This window comes from Triticum urartu, chromosome 7A (genome assembly GCF_056163025.1).
Source record: "Triticum urartu cultivar PI428250 chromosome 7A, HENAU_Tu73, whole genome shotgun sequence".
Taxonomy (NCBI): Eukaryota; Viridiplantae; Streptophyta; class Magnoliopsida; order Poales; family Poaceae; genus Triticum; species Triticum urartu.
Window position 1 is genome coordinate 55,183,807 of NC_141879.1, and position 13,739 is coordinate 55,197,545.

General features: G+C 43.0%; 2 protein-coding genes and 1 pseudogene across 3 annotated transcripts; all 3 read left to right on the forward strand.

Annotated features, from left to right (window-relative positions):
* The first annotated feature begins 288 nt into the window (after positions 1 to 288).
* LOC125524522 (uncharacterized) lies at positions 289 to 4,336 on the forward strand. Its single transcript, XM_087531815.1, has 11 exons — positions 289 to 669; positions 1,210 to 1,516; positions 1,614 to 1,829; positions 1,930 to 2,139; positions 2,245 to 2,592; positions 2,688 to 2,906; positions 3,003 to 3,077; positions 3,152 to 3,229; positions 3,319 to 3,476; positions 3,586 to 4,213; positions 4,320 to 4,336. Exons 2-11 carry the CDS (start codon positions 1,288 to 1,290, stop codon positions 4,334 to 4,336), a joined length of 2,178 nt encoding a protein of 725 aa, XP_087387941.1. The 5' UTR covers positions 289 to 669; positions 1,210 to 1,287.
* On the forward strand, positions 3,483 to 8,791 carry LOC125518281 (uncharacterized; annotated as a pseudogene). Its single transcript, XR_015611901.1, has 5 exons — positions 3,483 to 4,213; positions 4,320 to 4,555; positions 4,724 to 7,835; positions 7,927 to 7,980; positions 8,481 to 8,791. The product of XR_015611901.1 is annotated as an uncharacterized LOC125518281 (transcript).
* On the forward strand, positions 4,844 to 6,121 carry LOC147957681 (uncharacterized). Its single transcript, XM_087531816.1, has one exon. The coding sequence runs from the start codon at positions 4,844 to 4,846 to the stop codon at positions 6,119 to 6,121; it is 1,278 nt and encodes a 425-aa protein (XP_087387942.1).
* Positions 8,792 to 13,739: the final 4,948 nt, after the last annotated feature.

Sequence of the window (13,739 nt, forward strand, 5' to 3'; positions counted from 1 at the left end):
TCGTTTTCCACCCCACGACGGCCACCAGTACCACGCGCACACATATCTATATCTATACCAATATAAAAAGACCCAGTTGGGCAGATCCAACAGATCTTGACCATTCATTTGTGTTAATCCAACAGTCCTTATCGCCCTGATGGTGAGCCACTAAACATGTTTAGCGCTAAACAATCCTTCTCTTCCTTGACCCCTTTCCTTACGTAGCCTTTTGCACAAAAGGAAACTGACACCAAAGGAAACCGCCGCACCATCTGGGACGCCTCCTCGCCCCACCCCGATCGCATCCAGTAGCCGCACCTTCAGGAACGCCTCCTGAACTAACTCGCTGGGGACGCCACGTGAACCGCCTTGCCGGCCGCCAGGGACGCCGCCTCAACCACATATCCGGCCGTCGCGGACGCCGCCTGAATCGCCTCGCCGGCCGCCGGGGACGCCGCCTGAATCGCCTCGCCAGCCGCCGGGGACGTCGCCTGAACCGCCTCGCCACAGTCGTCAGCGTCAGTCAGGGGACGCACCTTCAAACACGCAGCTTCACATTTATATTTTCAGTTCCGTGCTTTCATCTCTGCTTTCGTCCGTACACCTGCTCGGGCCGCACTCGGGGACGACGCCTACTACTAGGCCAGGCGGGGACGGCGCCTTCTACATCGCCTCGACGACCGTCTGGTACGCTGCCTCCTACACAACCTGAAAGGCGTCCATTCACATCTCCGCCTTCAAACACGCAGCAGGTCTTTCATCTCTGCGTTCTTTCATCTCTATAAGTACAGGAATCCAGATATACATGTAACATGTTTGCACTTTTTTTTGTCGAGTGTCAGAACAAATAGGGCTGGTCTAATAATTTAGAAATGCATACTAACCAAGGCCTCTAACTTGTAAGAATATCCATGTGATTAGGATCGTCATGCTGTACCGCAATATTGGCCTCTTGCACTTTATTAGCATAACATTTTGTAGGTGTTCCATAATCTATACCCAAACAAATTAGCATTATTAGTTTAGAAAGCAGACTCGGTGAACTAGTACAACTATATATGGACTACATGATTCATCTCCGCCTTAAAGCCAGTTTAAAAACATCTTCCATCGGTGATTTGCATTGATCACGTTATACTGATTTTGTTCTTCCTCACACCTCAAGCATCTATGCAAAATAGTTATTCTTCACGTTATACTGATTTTGTTCTTCTCCCTCGCAATCAGCTAATCGTGACCACTTTGGGCATCTTACAAGAGCCGCCTCGCTCCCTTTGGGCAGAGCTGACCGGGGATAATAATCACATGGATGATGATAAGAAGGCGCAGGGCAATCAAGGCAAACAAGGATGGTATGCACGGATGTCTGACGATAAAAAGGCCGAATACCTCGAGAAGCGGCGTCAGGCACGTGCTGACAAGAAGGCTGCAACTCTTATTGCTGCGAAATGTCAGCAACTATATCAAGACCATCCTTCTATTCTGTCTCCGGAACGTACACCATTCAGCAATATAACCAACACACACAAATATGGTACATTCCTTACCTCCAGAACTTTACTTCTTCATTGCTTCATGGAGGATGTAATCATGATTGTTCTGTTTCCTTCACTCTTTTTTGCCATGTATAGTGAGTACACCTGCAAGCTCTGGGAGTACTGCTCGTCAACCTGCAGATAGCAATGTTCAATGCAAAAAACAAGGTGGGGGGTGGTATGCCTGTCTGTCCCAAGAGAAGAAATCAGAGCACTTGGAGAAGCTCCGTATGGCCCGACTAGAAAAGAAAGCTATAGAAAAAAGTGTGAATGTTGATGTACCTCAATCCCCTGCCGCTCAATTTTCCACAGGTAATAAACCCCTATCTGCTATATATTCATTGCCTTGGCTGTCAGACGATGTAATCATATATTTTGTCTCTTTCATTCCTCAATTTTGCCATATGGAAAGTAAGTACAGCAGCAGCCTCCGGTACTACTGATCATCAACCTGTAGAGACATGCAAAAAACAAAGTGGACATGGGTGGTATTCCCGTCTGTCCCAAGAGAAGAAAGCGGAACACCTAGAGAAGCTCCGGATAGCCCGACTAGAAAAGAAAGCTGCAACAAAAAGTTTGGGTGTTGATGTATCTCAATTCCCTGCTCCTCAAGTTTCCACACGTAATATCTCATATCTGTGTTATTCAGTGCCTTCGAGTGTGTCTGCACCAATCAAAAATGTAATCTATGTGATCTCTCACTGATTTTCTTGTCTTCAAGTTGCAGCTTGTACGGTGGGACACAAAAAACAAAGTGGTCATGGTTGGTTTGCTAGACTATCTGAAGATAAAAAAGAAGAATACCGGAAGAAGCGTAGGATGTCCCGGCAGGAAAAACAAAATGCAACTCTCCATGACGATGTTTCGCTTGGTAATATTACTAAATACGATGGTGGTATGCTAAACACGGAGGATGATGATGATAATGATTGGATGCACACTAATCTGAATTACCAACGAGCTAATCTGAATTGCCAGCAAGGTACAGTGCACGTTCAACATATACATGACATGCAAGGACAAGAAAGATTTCTGCCCAGAAGTTTTATATCTGGACAGTCCAGTGAAACGAAAGGTGTGTACTCACCCAAACTAATTTCGTCGTATATGTTGATTGCATGTCCTTTCCGAGTACATCTACCTAATTTCCCAGTACATGTATCTTGCCAGATGCATCTTCTGAGAAAAAACGACGTCGTATGAGGGAACAATATGCAAACATGCCAACGCATGACAAAGAGGTTGTGTTGTGTCGGAATCGTGCATATAAGATAGCACGACGGCATACTGGACCATTACACAACCAATCTAACACTACTGATGTCGCCGATGGATCAAAAACGCACTCACCAAGTACACCTTCCATACCGAGGACATGCATGCCTTCTGGTAAATCATCGTATATATGCCTTCTGGTATAGACTTTTGGTTGTTGACCCAAACCATTTAAACCACTTTCATTGTACCGCTTTATATGTATCCCAGATGCCATCCACACCGAGGAAGAGTTCGATGTATCTGGAATTTTTGAGCCAATTCAACCCACTACTGAAATGGAAGGTATAATGTTCATATTTGTTTGTCCAGTATTACTTAATATTACTTCCGTTCATTCGCCATTATTATGCTCCTAGACTGCTTTGACGACATGCATGGGGAAGATATACTATACGATGATGATGACGAAGAATGCAGGATATTTACTGCACAGGGTGGGTTGTACAACAAATTTTAGTTACATTTCTGTTGCATACTCTTATTACTTTGCACATCACTGTCATTCTTGTCCATGACTTTGTAGGTCATCACTTCGAGTCATATAGAGTGACAGCTACTGCTGATTTGGGTATACAGAATGATGACCCTTATGACAATATCTACAAAAAACTACCGAAGAGGCATCATGTTTTGAAGACAGTGAGTGACTGCGACTACAGATGTTCCTCAAGAGTTGCAACAGTTGTTTACAAGTCAAGATGATGATGATGCAAAATATTTTAGACAACACATTCGGTATTTTAACTCACACTTCTCCTTCACAAGTCTTGGAGTCACCCTTGACCATCAGGTTAGCAGCGCGGCCAGGACTAGGATATACACATTCCATGCGCATGGTCAGTTGTATCACCGTCTAGACCATTTGGTACCTGCTGGTCAAGGACCTAGGCATTTGCAGTTGTACATTTTTGATACAGATGACACCTTGGAGCATAGGGTGAAGCGGTCTCCAGATCTTGATATCAATCGCATACGAAAGATTTTGCGGATACTAGCCAACAATCCCTATGTGGACATATTTAAGAGCATCGGTTTTGTTCCAAACCTGGCAGAGTATAGGATTTCTTTAAACACAGATATAAAACTGGATCAGCGAAGGTACAATGCTCCTACAACTTCTCAGGTGGCTGCGATGTGGGTTGAAGGGAGTGACCCACAGAACACCTTTGATAGAAGTGTTATTGTGTATGGAAAAGGGGATCGTCCTGTATATATCAGAGCATACTATGGATGCTATGATCCTTTGGCGTATCCATTATTTTTTCCCCGCGGGGAAACAGGATGGAACCATTTCATGCCGTATGATGGACTAGCTACTGTTCAAACAAACTGCGAGGATGACACCGGTGAGGTACCACCTTCTCTTCCTCAGGCCAACGAGGATGACACACATGATGAAGGATGTGAGGTTCCAGCAGGTAATTATAGGGTTGTTGTAATATCAGAAGTAGTGTGTTAATGGTTTTCTTTGATCTTTCATTTTCAGCCTTTGCTAATTGTTTGTTTTCACCAACCATCTTGTAGATGACAACGAGAGCTAGGATGAAGATGGGGTTGTGGAGTCCAGGAAATTTGTCAGCGCACGCGAGTACTATTGTTTCAAGCTACAGGTTAGGAAAGGACTTTTTAACATCATCTTGTTCGGTCATCGCCTTCTCCAGCAGTGGGCTGTTGATATGTACATAAAGATGGAGACTATGAGGCTTGATTTCTATTCAAAACCTCAGAATCAGAAGCTCATACGCGCCGAACTCTATCAGGTAATGTTTGCCATTGTGCTATCAACAATGACTTGATAATATGATTGCTTGAACAATTTTTGCCATAGTGATATTTTTAATAATTGATGTTGCCTCGACATTATGTGTTTTTGATATATGGTTTACTAGACCTGCATAGAAACATGTTTTTATTCATTTACTTCTTAGGGTGTTGTTGATGTCACTGAGGTTGGCGAGACACGTGCTTCTCATGTTGGCAAGAGAATCATTCTTCCACGTACTTTTCCTGGAGGTGATAGAGATATGCAACGGCGATTCCTTGATGCGATGGCTATTGTGCAACGATTTGGGAAACCAGATTACTTCGTCACGATGACTTGCAACCCGTACTGGGAGGAAATAACTTCCAACCTTGCACCCGGGCAGACACCGCAAGACCGCCCAGACCTGGTGGCTAGGGTATACAGGGCCAAGTTGAGAGATATGAAAGATCTTTTGATCAAGAAAAAATACTTTGGCACGGTTGCTGCTTATGTTCATGTTACCGAGTTTCAGAAAAGGGGGCTACCACATGAGCACTTCCTTTTGATCATGGACACAGATAGTAAGCTAACAAACCCTGATGGTTATGACAGAGTCATATCGGCTGAGATTCCTGACAAGGACGAGTACCCTATACTGCATGCTCTGGTGATCAAACATATGCTCCATGGACCATGTGGTACTCTCAAGAAAAAATATCCTTGCATGATAGATGGAGAATGTCGTTTTCACTATCCTCGACAGTTTTGTGCCGCTACGCAACAAGGAAAGGACTCATATCCGATCTATAGGAGGAGAGATGATGGCCGACGCGTAAAAGTCAGGGGTGCTGTGTTGGATAATAGATGGGTGGTCCCTTACAACCCTGGTTTACTTATGCGGTATAACTGTCACATCAACGTTGAAGCTTGCTCAAGCATCAAAGCTGTTAAATATCTTTTCAAATACATCTACAAAGGACATGATCGTGCATCCTTCTCAGTTGATTCTGCAGGAAATGATGATAGTGTAATAAATGAGATTCGGCAATATAGAGATGCAAGGTTCATATCACCACCGGAGGCTATCTATAGGATTTGTGCTTTCCCGATGTTTGGTGTTTCGCCAGCTCTTCTTCAACTCCAGCTCCACTTACCCAATATGCATACTGTTGCATTCAAAGGGTCTGATAACCTAGAGGATGTCATCACACGCCCGTCTTCTTCTAAAACTATGCTGACGCAATATTTCAAGATGAACCAGGAGGACCCTTATGCATGGAATTTCTTGTACAATGAGTTCCCGGAATACTTTAGATGGATTAAAGGTAAAAAGAAGTGGCAAAGAAGAAAACAGAGGGGACGCGGACAAGTTGGTAGAATTGTGTATGCGAACCCTGCTGAAGGTGAGAGATACTACTTGAGGGTGCTCCTAAATCATGTTAGAGGTGCAATTTCATATGAGGACCTGAAAACTGTAAATGGAAAGATTTGCTTGACCTTTAGAGAAGCATGTGAGCAGAGAGGCCTTATAGAGACTGACAAATCCCTTGACGACTGCCTGACTGAGGCTGCTACTTTCTAGATGCCTTCTGCTCTAAGAAGGCTTTTTGCGACTATTTTGGTGTTCTGCGAGGCGACCAACATCAAGGAACTATGGGACAAACAACTGGAGGCGATGACTGAGGATTATCGTCGTATCCAGCCCAACCAAGCAGCATTAGAGCAGATGGTGCTTAGAGACATCAGGGATTTGATTCATTCGATGGGTAAGGATATTAAAAGTTACGACCTTCCAGAGGTGGTTGAAACAGACGGCGATCATTCTAGCGACAACTTGAGAGAGGTTCGGGAGGAATTGTCAGTCGGTGTGGACCAAGATCATCTAGATTTGTTTACTTCTTTGAACACTGAGCAGCGAGCTGGATTTGATGAAATATTGGATCACGTGGTCAACAATAGGAGCCAAATATTCTTTGTTGATGGTCCAGGTGGCACGGGGAAAACTTATCTGTATAAAGCACTTCTTGCTAGGGTACGTTCGCTTGGACAAATAGCTATTGCAACTGCTACATCTGGTATAGCTGCATCGATCATGCCCGGTGGACGAACCGCCCATTCCAGGTTCAAAATACCGATTAGGCTCACAGACAACAACATGTGCAGTTTCACCAAGCAGAGTGGTACTGCGGAGCTGCTTCGTAGGGCATCGTTGATAATATGGGATGAAGTTGCCATGACAAAGCGTCAAGCAGTAGAGGCACTTGATAGGTCACTACAAGATATCATGGGAAGTGATTTGCCTTTTGGGGGGAAGGTTGTTGTGTTTAGAGGAGATTTTAGGCAGGTCCTTCCTGTGGTGACACGTGGGACAAGGGCACAGATCACTGACGCAACACTACCGAGATCTTATCTATGGGAGAAGATAAGAAAATACGACTGAGGCGTAATATGAGAGCACAAACTGACCCCTGGTTCTCCAAATATCTCCTAAGAATTGGGAATGGAACGGAGGAGACGATTGGTGATGATTATGTGCGTCTTCCTGATGACATTGTGATAGGGTACACTTCCACAGAAGAATCGATAAAGAAGCTTATCGAAGAAGTCTTCCCATCACTGCATGAGAATGCTGCATCTGGAGCCTATATGAGCACACGTGCTATCCTTTCTACCAAGAATGAGCATGTGGACGACTTGAATGAAAAGATGATTGACAAATTTCCTGGCCAAGAAAAGGTATACTATAGCTTTGACTCCGTCGATGATGATGCACACAATAACTATCCAATTGACTATCTAAACTCGATCACCCCAAATGGCTTGCCCCGACATGTTCTGAAAATCAAGGTCAATTGTCCTGTCATTTTGCTCCGAAATCTCGATCCTCACAATGGGCTATGTAACGGAACAAGATTGATGATTAGAGCGTTCCAAGACAATGCAATAGATGCCGAGATTGTTGGTGGACAACATGCTGGAAAGAGAGTGTTCATACCTAGGATTCCTTTGGCACCCTCCGAAGACATATCACTTCCTTTCAAGTTGAAGAGGAAATAATTCCCGATTCGCTTGATTTTTGCAATGACCATAAACAAAGCCCAGGGGCAAACTCTACCAACTGTTGGTATTTACCTTCCTGAGCCCGTCTTCTCACATGGCCAGCTATATGTTGCACTGTCAAGGGGAGTTTCAAGGCAGACCACTAGGATTTTGGCCAAGCCAAATAAGGACATAGATCCCACAGGGAAAAGCACCAAAAACATTGTGTATAGAGATGTTTTGGAGGGATGATTCAGGTTTGTCATCCATAAATATTGTTGTCCATTTCTACTATTGGGCGTGTATTTGTAATACTTCTTAGAACTAACATCATATATGTGTTTCTAGATGCAGATTTTCGTCAGTACACATCATGTTGGCAGGATACAGAAGCCATCTTCTGTAAGCTGCATTGCGAAACATTTTATCGTTCAAATTTAGCTCTTAAGTATTTGTTGGTGAGCCGAGCAGTCCCATTTATTCATGGTTGAAAACCTTTGTTGTGAATCCCCATGCTCCATCCTACATGATTATGATTCCTGAATTAATCACTAATTATCCTGTTATGACCAACACTTGTCTCAGTAACACTTATTATTTGCTCTAGCAGCATTGCCACATTGGTTTTCTTTTAGGCAAATTCGTACTTCTGCTCTTGTCAGTCCAACATTTTTTAATCTACCTCTACATACAAATTTAAAAGGTCCATCTTATCTTATGTCCAGTTTGCAATATACAGAGCAGTTGCACACATGACTCCTTAGGGAAGTTTAGAATTTTTGAATTCATATTGCTGAAGTGTAGATGCAAGTTTCAGTGTGATATGGTGCTTCTAATTACTGTATTGGACTCACAAGACCTGTCGATCTGTGTTGCGACTAATGAAGATGTACATCATGCAGTGGGGAGATGCACAAGAGTTCAAGCATTGTGTATGGATATTATAGATTTCTCGGCACTACCAGATCTGCAGCATTTTACCTATTCTGGTCCTCATTGGCTTCTTTGTAATGACATCATTTTTTAGAAGGCCCAGGCTTCTATTGATTCCTCTGTTCAGTTCCTTTTTATAGGAGAAGGTTGATTTTTCAGATTTGTCCCTGCTTGCATGCAGGGGACTTTGTTTTCTTATTTAAGAATTATGGTTAATACATATTTTCTCCTTCAATAGAAACTTTGTTATATAAATGTACATGTATCGATGTAGTAAGTATTGGAATGTTGGCCATTTCCTCTGTCAGAAGTGAATAACCAAAAATAAAGAAGATTACCCCAGCACGACATTTGTATCTACATATTTTACATATATTGTTCAAGCATGATTTTGAGGCTCTGGCTAGCATCCTGATTGCCAGTTTTGATACACAAGCTTGAATTTCGAAAATTGTTAATCAACCCTTTCATTCGATCAATTGTCCGAACGGTTTCGCACACATGGTCGTGTTATGATGTGCATTTTGCAAAATTTTCTGGACCTGAAAAAAGCTCGCTAAGCAGTCGTGCCAGAACTTGAAGACAGCTTGCTGGATGTACATTACTACAGACCAAAAATAGAAATTCAGAATCCACTGTATTTTTCACTTACGCTGCTCGCCAGGTCCACTCCCCACTCATATCAGGAGTAGAGAACCTGGGAGTCACAAACATCCTTTCTTCAATCAATTCTAAATAGCCAAATATCCTTCTGTTGGTCGTTGCGTTGCTTCGGGTGTCAACAGCGGACGCTGATGCTGCTGCTCCGTCTTCATCAACTGGGTGCAACTCCTTCTGTTGTCCTCATGCGCAGAAGAAAATCAACAACAAAGCGGCATGGCCTTAAACTGGATGTGCAAAGCATTGATAAGAGGAAAGGATTACTGGTAGTATTTTGCATCAAATAGACGATAATTGTTGGCTGGATACACCATGCAACTAGCGCCCTTTTATATAATATATAATAATAATAACAAACAGCTGGCCTGTTATTTTCCGGCCCCTTTATGTAGTTGGGCCAGGTCCACTTTGGCCCCATCGGGTGTTACGAGATCGTTCGTCCGCTGCCGTAATGTACGTGTAAGAATCAAGAATCAGTCAGCCGCCGCAGTCACCGGGATTGCATGCCCTCGAGCGAGGCCACGCTTCCGCCAAGCTCTCCTGCCATATAAGCGCGCAAGGGATCTGAGCGCGTCCCTTCAAGACATCCATCTTCTCGAACAAATTAGACAAGATTACAAGATTTCTCTTCCTCTTCTTAATTCCCTTGTCCCTTCCGTTTTCCCCAAAGACATGGCTGACTTCTCTCATCGATGTGAGTACATGATTACATAGATGCGATTTTCTGTATTGCCATTGAACCAATGTCTGTGCAAGACATGTTCTCTGGTGTTGAACTTGCAGTTTGATCCCATACTTTACTGCTACGCAATTTACTTATTACTTTTTATTGGATATCATCTTTCTCACAACACGACGGTCTAGATTCAGAAGGCAATTATAAAATACCTTGTCAAATCTTGGTTCTCAATTCTTCTATCTGATATATGTGTAGGGTCTAGCCCGTCGACACAAGCATTTTCTACCCTGGTTCCATCTCCCACAGGTATAGAAGCGCATCCTTGTTCCTAGAGAACAAGTCATACGTTGTTCTTCAGTTATGTCTCTACGTATATAGATGGACATGTTTGTCCATCTTTGTTTTTGCTTCTGAAATTGTACATTGAAACGAAAAATGGTCCAAAGCATCCTGGCCTAAGGAAGTTTTGCGTTTTGGCCAGAATTTATTAATTTTTTTCTATCTCACCATGATATTATTCTTGCATTTTAGTATATTTGTTTTTTCTTACTTTACGCATACTTTCCCGTTGCATTGCCAGTTGTGGATGACGTGTTCAAGAACTCGCATGGGTCAAACGCTGGTAAGCTTATATAATCAATATATATATGTATATATATATAATAAATTATCAAAAGCACACTAACTGATTTCTTACTTCATATTTTATATTGTGTTAATTGTAGATATTGCTGGTGTAGTCATGTATGTGGGCCCAGTTGGCCATGACACAGATTCCCCCCTAGACATGAGGAAGTAGCAGTCATCGACGCTGGCATGCGAATTATCTTCCTACACATTTCCAAAGAACTAGCTGAACGTCATTGGAATGAACTTCTTTCTGCTGAAGCAAATGTTGGCTTAATCATGGAAACCTCTATGGAGGTTGATCAACTATCCAGTAAGTTTTTTCTTAAGAAGTATTGTACCCTTTCTGTGTCATGTTATTACTAACTTGAGAGTTGATAACAGAAACTCTTCTTAGCACAGGGACAACAACTTTATGCATACATTACTCCTCAACTTGCCATAATTTTAACTTTCTTAAAGGTCAGTATGTGTTATATTTCTTAATTTACAAAATTCTCCACCAACTGGACTAACTGTACGCCTTTCATTTTCCATAGGTGTGCATCATCGAGTTCTTAATGACACGTATTTCCGTGATGCTGTCAAGAATGATGTTCTTCTTATAAAGTATGCCCGCAAACAAGACGACGTGGACAACTCACTTGTCCCCAACAAAATCGGGACTAAAGTACACTTTCGCTATGGTCAATCTTCTCCGGTGAAGCACATTTTTAATTATACAATGGGTGGTGAGCGTCCACCAATCAACCTCAACAAGATGGATCAATTGGACTATGCATAAAAGTCTCGAATAAATAAGAAGTCTGAAACTTCAAAATTTCAAGCACTTGCATCCCTAGCCTTTTCTTTCGGTTGTTGTACATTGAGATTTGCTTAATGACTTGTTTGGTGACCGAGTGTGTTACCTTTATTTTGATTACTGGTTTATATATTTATTGCGTATGGCTACACGTGCATTGCACGTACATGCTTACTAGTATATATATAGGAGCCGTTGTCGATGTCCTGCAAACGCCAATCAGTTCGACAACAGTTTGTTCTCTCGCGTCTTCACAAGCTAGCCTACGTACTCACGCATTGTCAATCGATCTAGATTCCACTCTCTCCGTCCCGGCTGGACATGAGGAGCTCCGTGTCTGCGCATGCCGCGGCCGCGGCGGGCGCGACCGTGATTGTGCTGCTGGGCCGCCCTTTGATGTCGCTGTCGGAGAGGCCGGCGCCGCGGCTGACGCAGATGCTGGTGAACGTAACCGTGGAGCGGAGCCTCTGGCCGGTGGACGTGCTGCTGGCCACCGACGCCACCGCGGCCGACCTCGCTTGTGCAGCGGTCGCCGCGTACGCCGCCGATCCAGCCTCCGGCTGCGACGCCGCCAGGAGGTTCGAGCCGCACCTCTGCAAGACAACGCGAAATGGAAACAGAAACACCGTGCCAATATGATTTTTCCAGACTGCTAATATATATGCACACACAACGCACTAATGTTGATACCGACTAATAACACGATCCAACAATATTGTACTCCTTCGGTCTCAAAATAAGTGACTCAAGTTTGTACTAACTTTGTACTAAAACTAGTACAAAGTCGAGCCACTTATTTTGGGATGGAGAGAGTACATCACTGTGCCAATTGTGTTAATCTCAGTCTTTTCCATGTTATGCCTTCAGTATGGAATGTAGTTGCTAGTTGGTCACAATGGCCCCACAATATTCCAAGCACACCCGTTGTTGACTAATTGCTCGGTAGCGTGCGTATATATTGATTCTCAATCTTCAGCCGAGTAGAATCAAGCTCTCCCGCTCTGATAGGTGACCTAAGCTTTTTCTGTAGCTATCAAATATGTTTGAGATGGTAAAAGAAAAGTATCCAGTGCCACAGATCTTGATGAGACAAGAACATAAGGAGGATGTGAAAGATCGGTACGGAATCGGAGACACGGGACTGCTCAATGGACTTGCTAGCACTAATATGTGTTGTCTGTGACCAAGACACTGAAACGATCCACCATCTGCTTGTCATGGGTGCGCCTTCTCGCATATCGTCTGGCACGAAACCCTTAGCTGGTGCCGCCTGCCTGTCTTGCCACCGGCGACGGACGCGGAGCTCTACACCTGGTGGTCCACGACCCTTTAGGAAGCACCTCCCTTTCTTCGAAAAGGCATCGCTACACTCATTACTCTGGTGGCCTGGCTCACATGGAAACATAGCAACACATGTCACTTCGATGGCCAGGGCCGTCTCCAGGAATTCGGGGCCCGGTGCTAAAAGAAAAATGGAGCCCTAAATTTTAAAAAATATACAATTACGCAAGCATAATCACCTAATTATGTAATAAAATTTATGTTATTTCTTACAATGCTTAGAATATTCTGAATATCAATGCGAAATATTAAAACCAATAAACTGACCTCATTCTCTATTGAAAAGTGTCATCCGTCTTGTGTTCCTTGAAATGAAATCTTCAATTACATCTTCATAATTAATCTTCTCCAAGACATCATTTTCAAGTGCTATTGTCGGATCAAGTCCATCCCAATTTCTAGGATCACATATATCAGGCTGAACGGAATTATTCATGTCAACCGAAATATTAGGATCATGATCTTCATCTAAAATATTGACATCATTACCTTCATCAATTTCTGTAGCGTCAACCTCAACCTCTTAAGCATTATCACCAAGACCATGATCACCTTCATGAATTTCAGCAGCGATAATCTCAACCTCTACTGCATTATCATTGTGACCATCATCAATATTACCATCTAGAGTATGATTTTCAGAATTAGTTTGGGGTACTTTCACGGCATATTTATCAAGAGCACCCCTTTGAATTTCAGCATCTTCTTCTAATTTCTGTTTCTTCTTACGCTTAAAGGCACCAAAATCATACTTTCTTCCAAAACTAGAATGCATGATTGTTTTTGTTTCAATGAAATTTATACTCTTTCAATTTATTTGAAGCGATGAGCTCACATGAAATATAGGCTTGTGACATTTATAGGTAGTTCAAAAAACTTACAATCAGATAGAACCTTGATTTTGGACTTGGACGATAGTAGGAGCAACTACTGAAACTCTTGAATCTGTGACTACTTCTGAACTAGAACGACTGCACAAAAAATCGTTCCCAAACATATTAACACAACTTTGTAATTAGTATCAAAATTAGAGAAAAGGGGAGAGCGTAGGGAGCAGGGAGGGCACCACACAATCTGGTGGCGCCGCCTCCTCGCGGAGCCGCTTTTCTTCTACCTTGC

Coding starts and splice junctions, on each gene's coding strand:
- LOC147957681 (XM_087531816.1), top strand. CDS start 4,844: ATGGCTATTGTGCAACGATTTGGGAAACCAGATTACTTCGTCACGATG.
- LOC125524522 (XM_087531815.1), top strand. CDS start 1,288: ATGGATGATGATAAGAAGGCGCAGGGCAATCAAGGCAAACAAGGATGG. Junction 1,830..1,929: donor TGCCGCTCAATTTTCCACAG/GTAATAAACCCC, acceptor CCATATGGAAAG/TAAGTACAGCAGCAGCCTCC. Junction 2,140..2,244: donor TGCTCCTCAAGTTTCCACAC/GTAATATCTCAT, acceptor TTCAAGTTGCAG/CTTGTACGGTGGGACACAAA.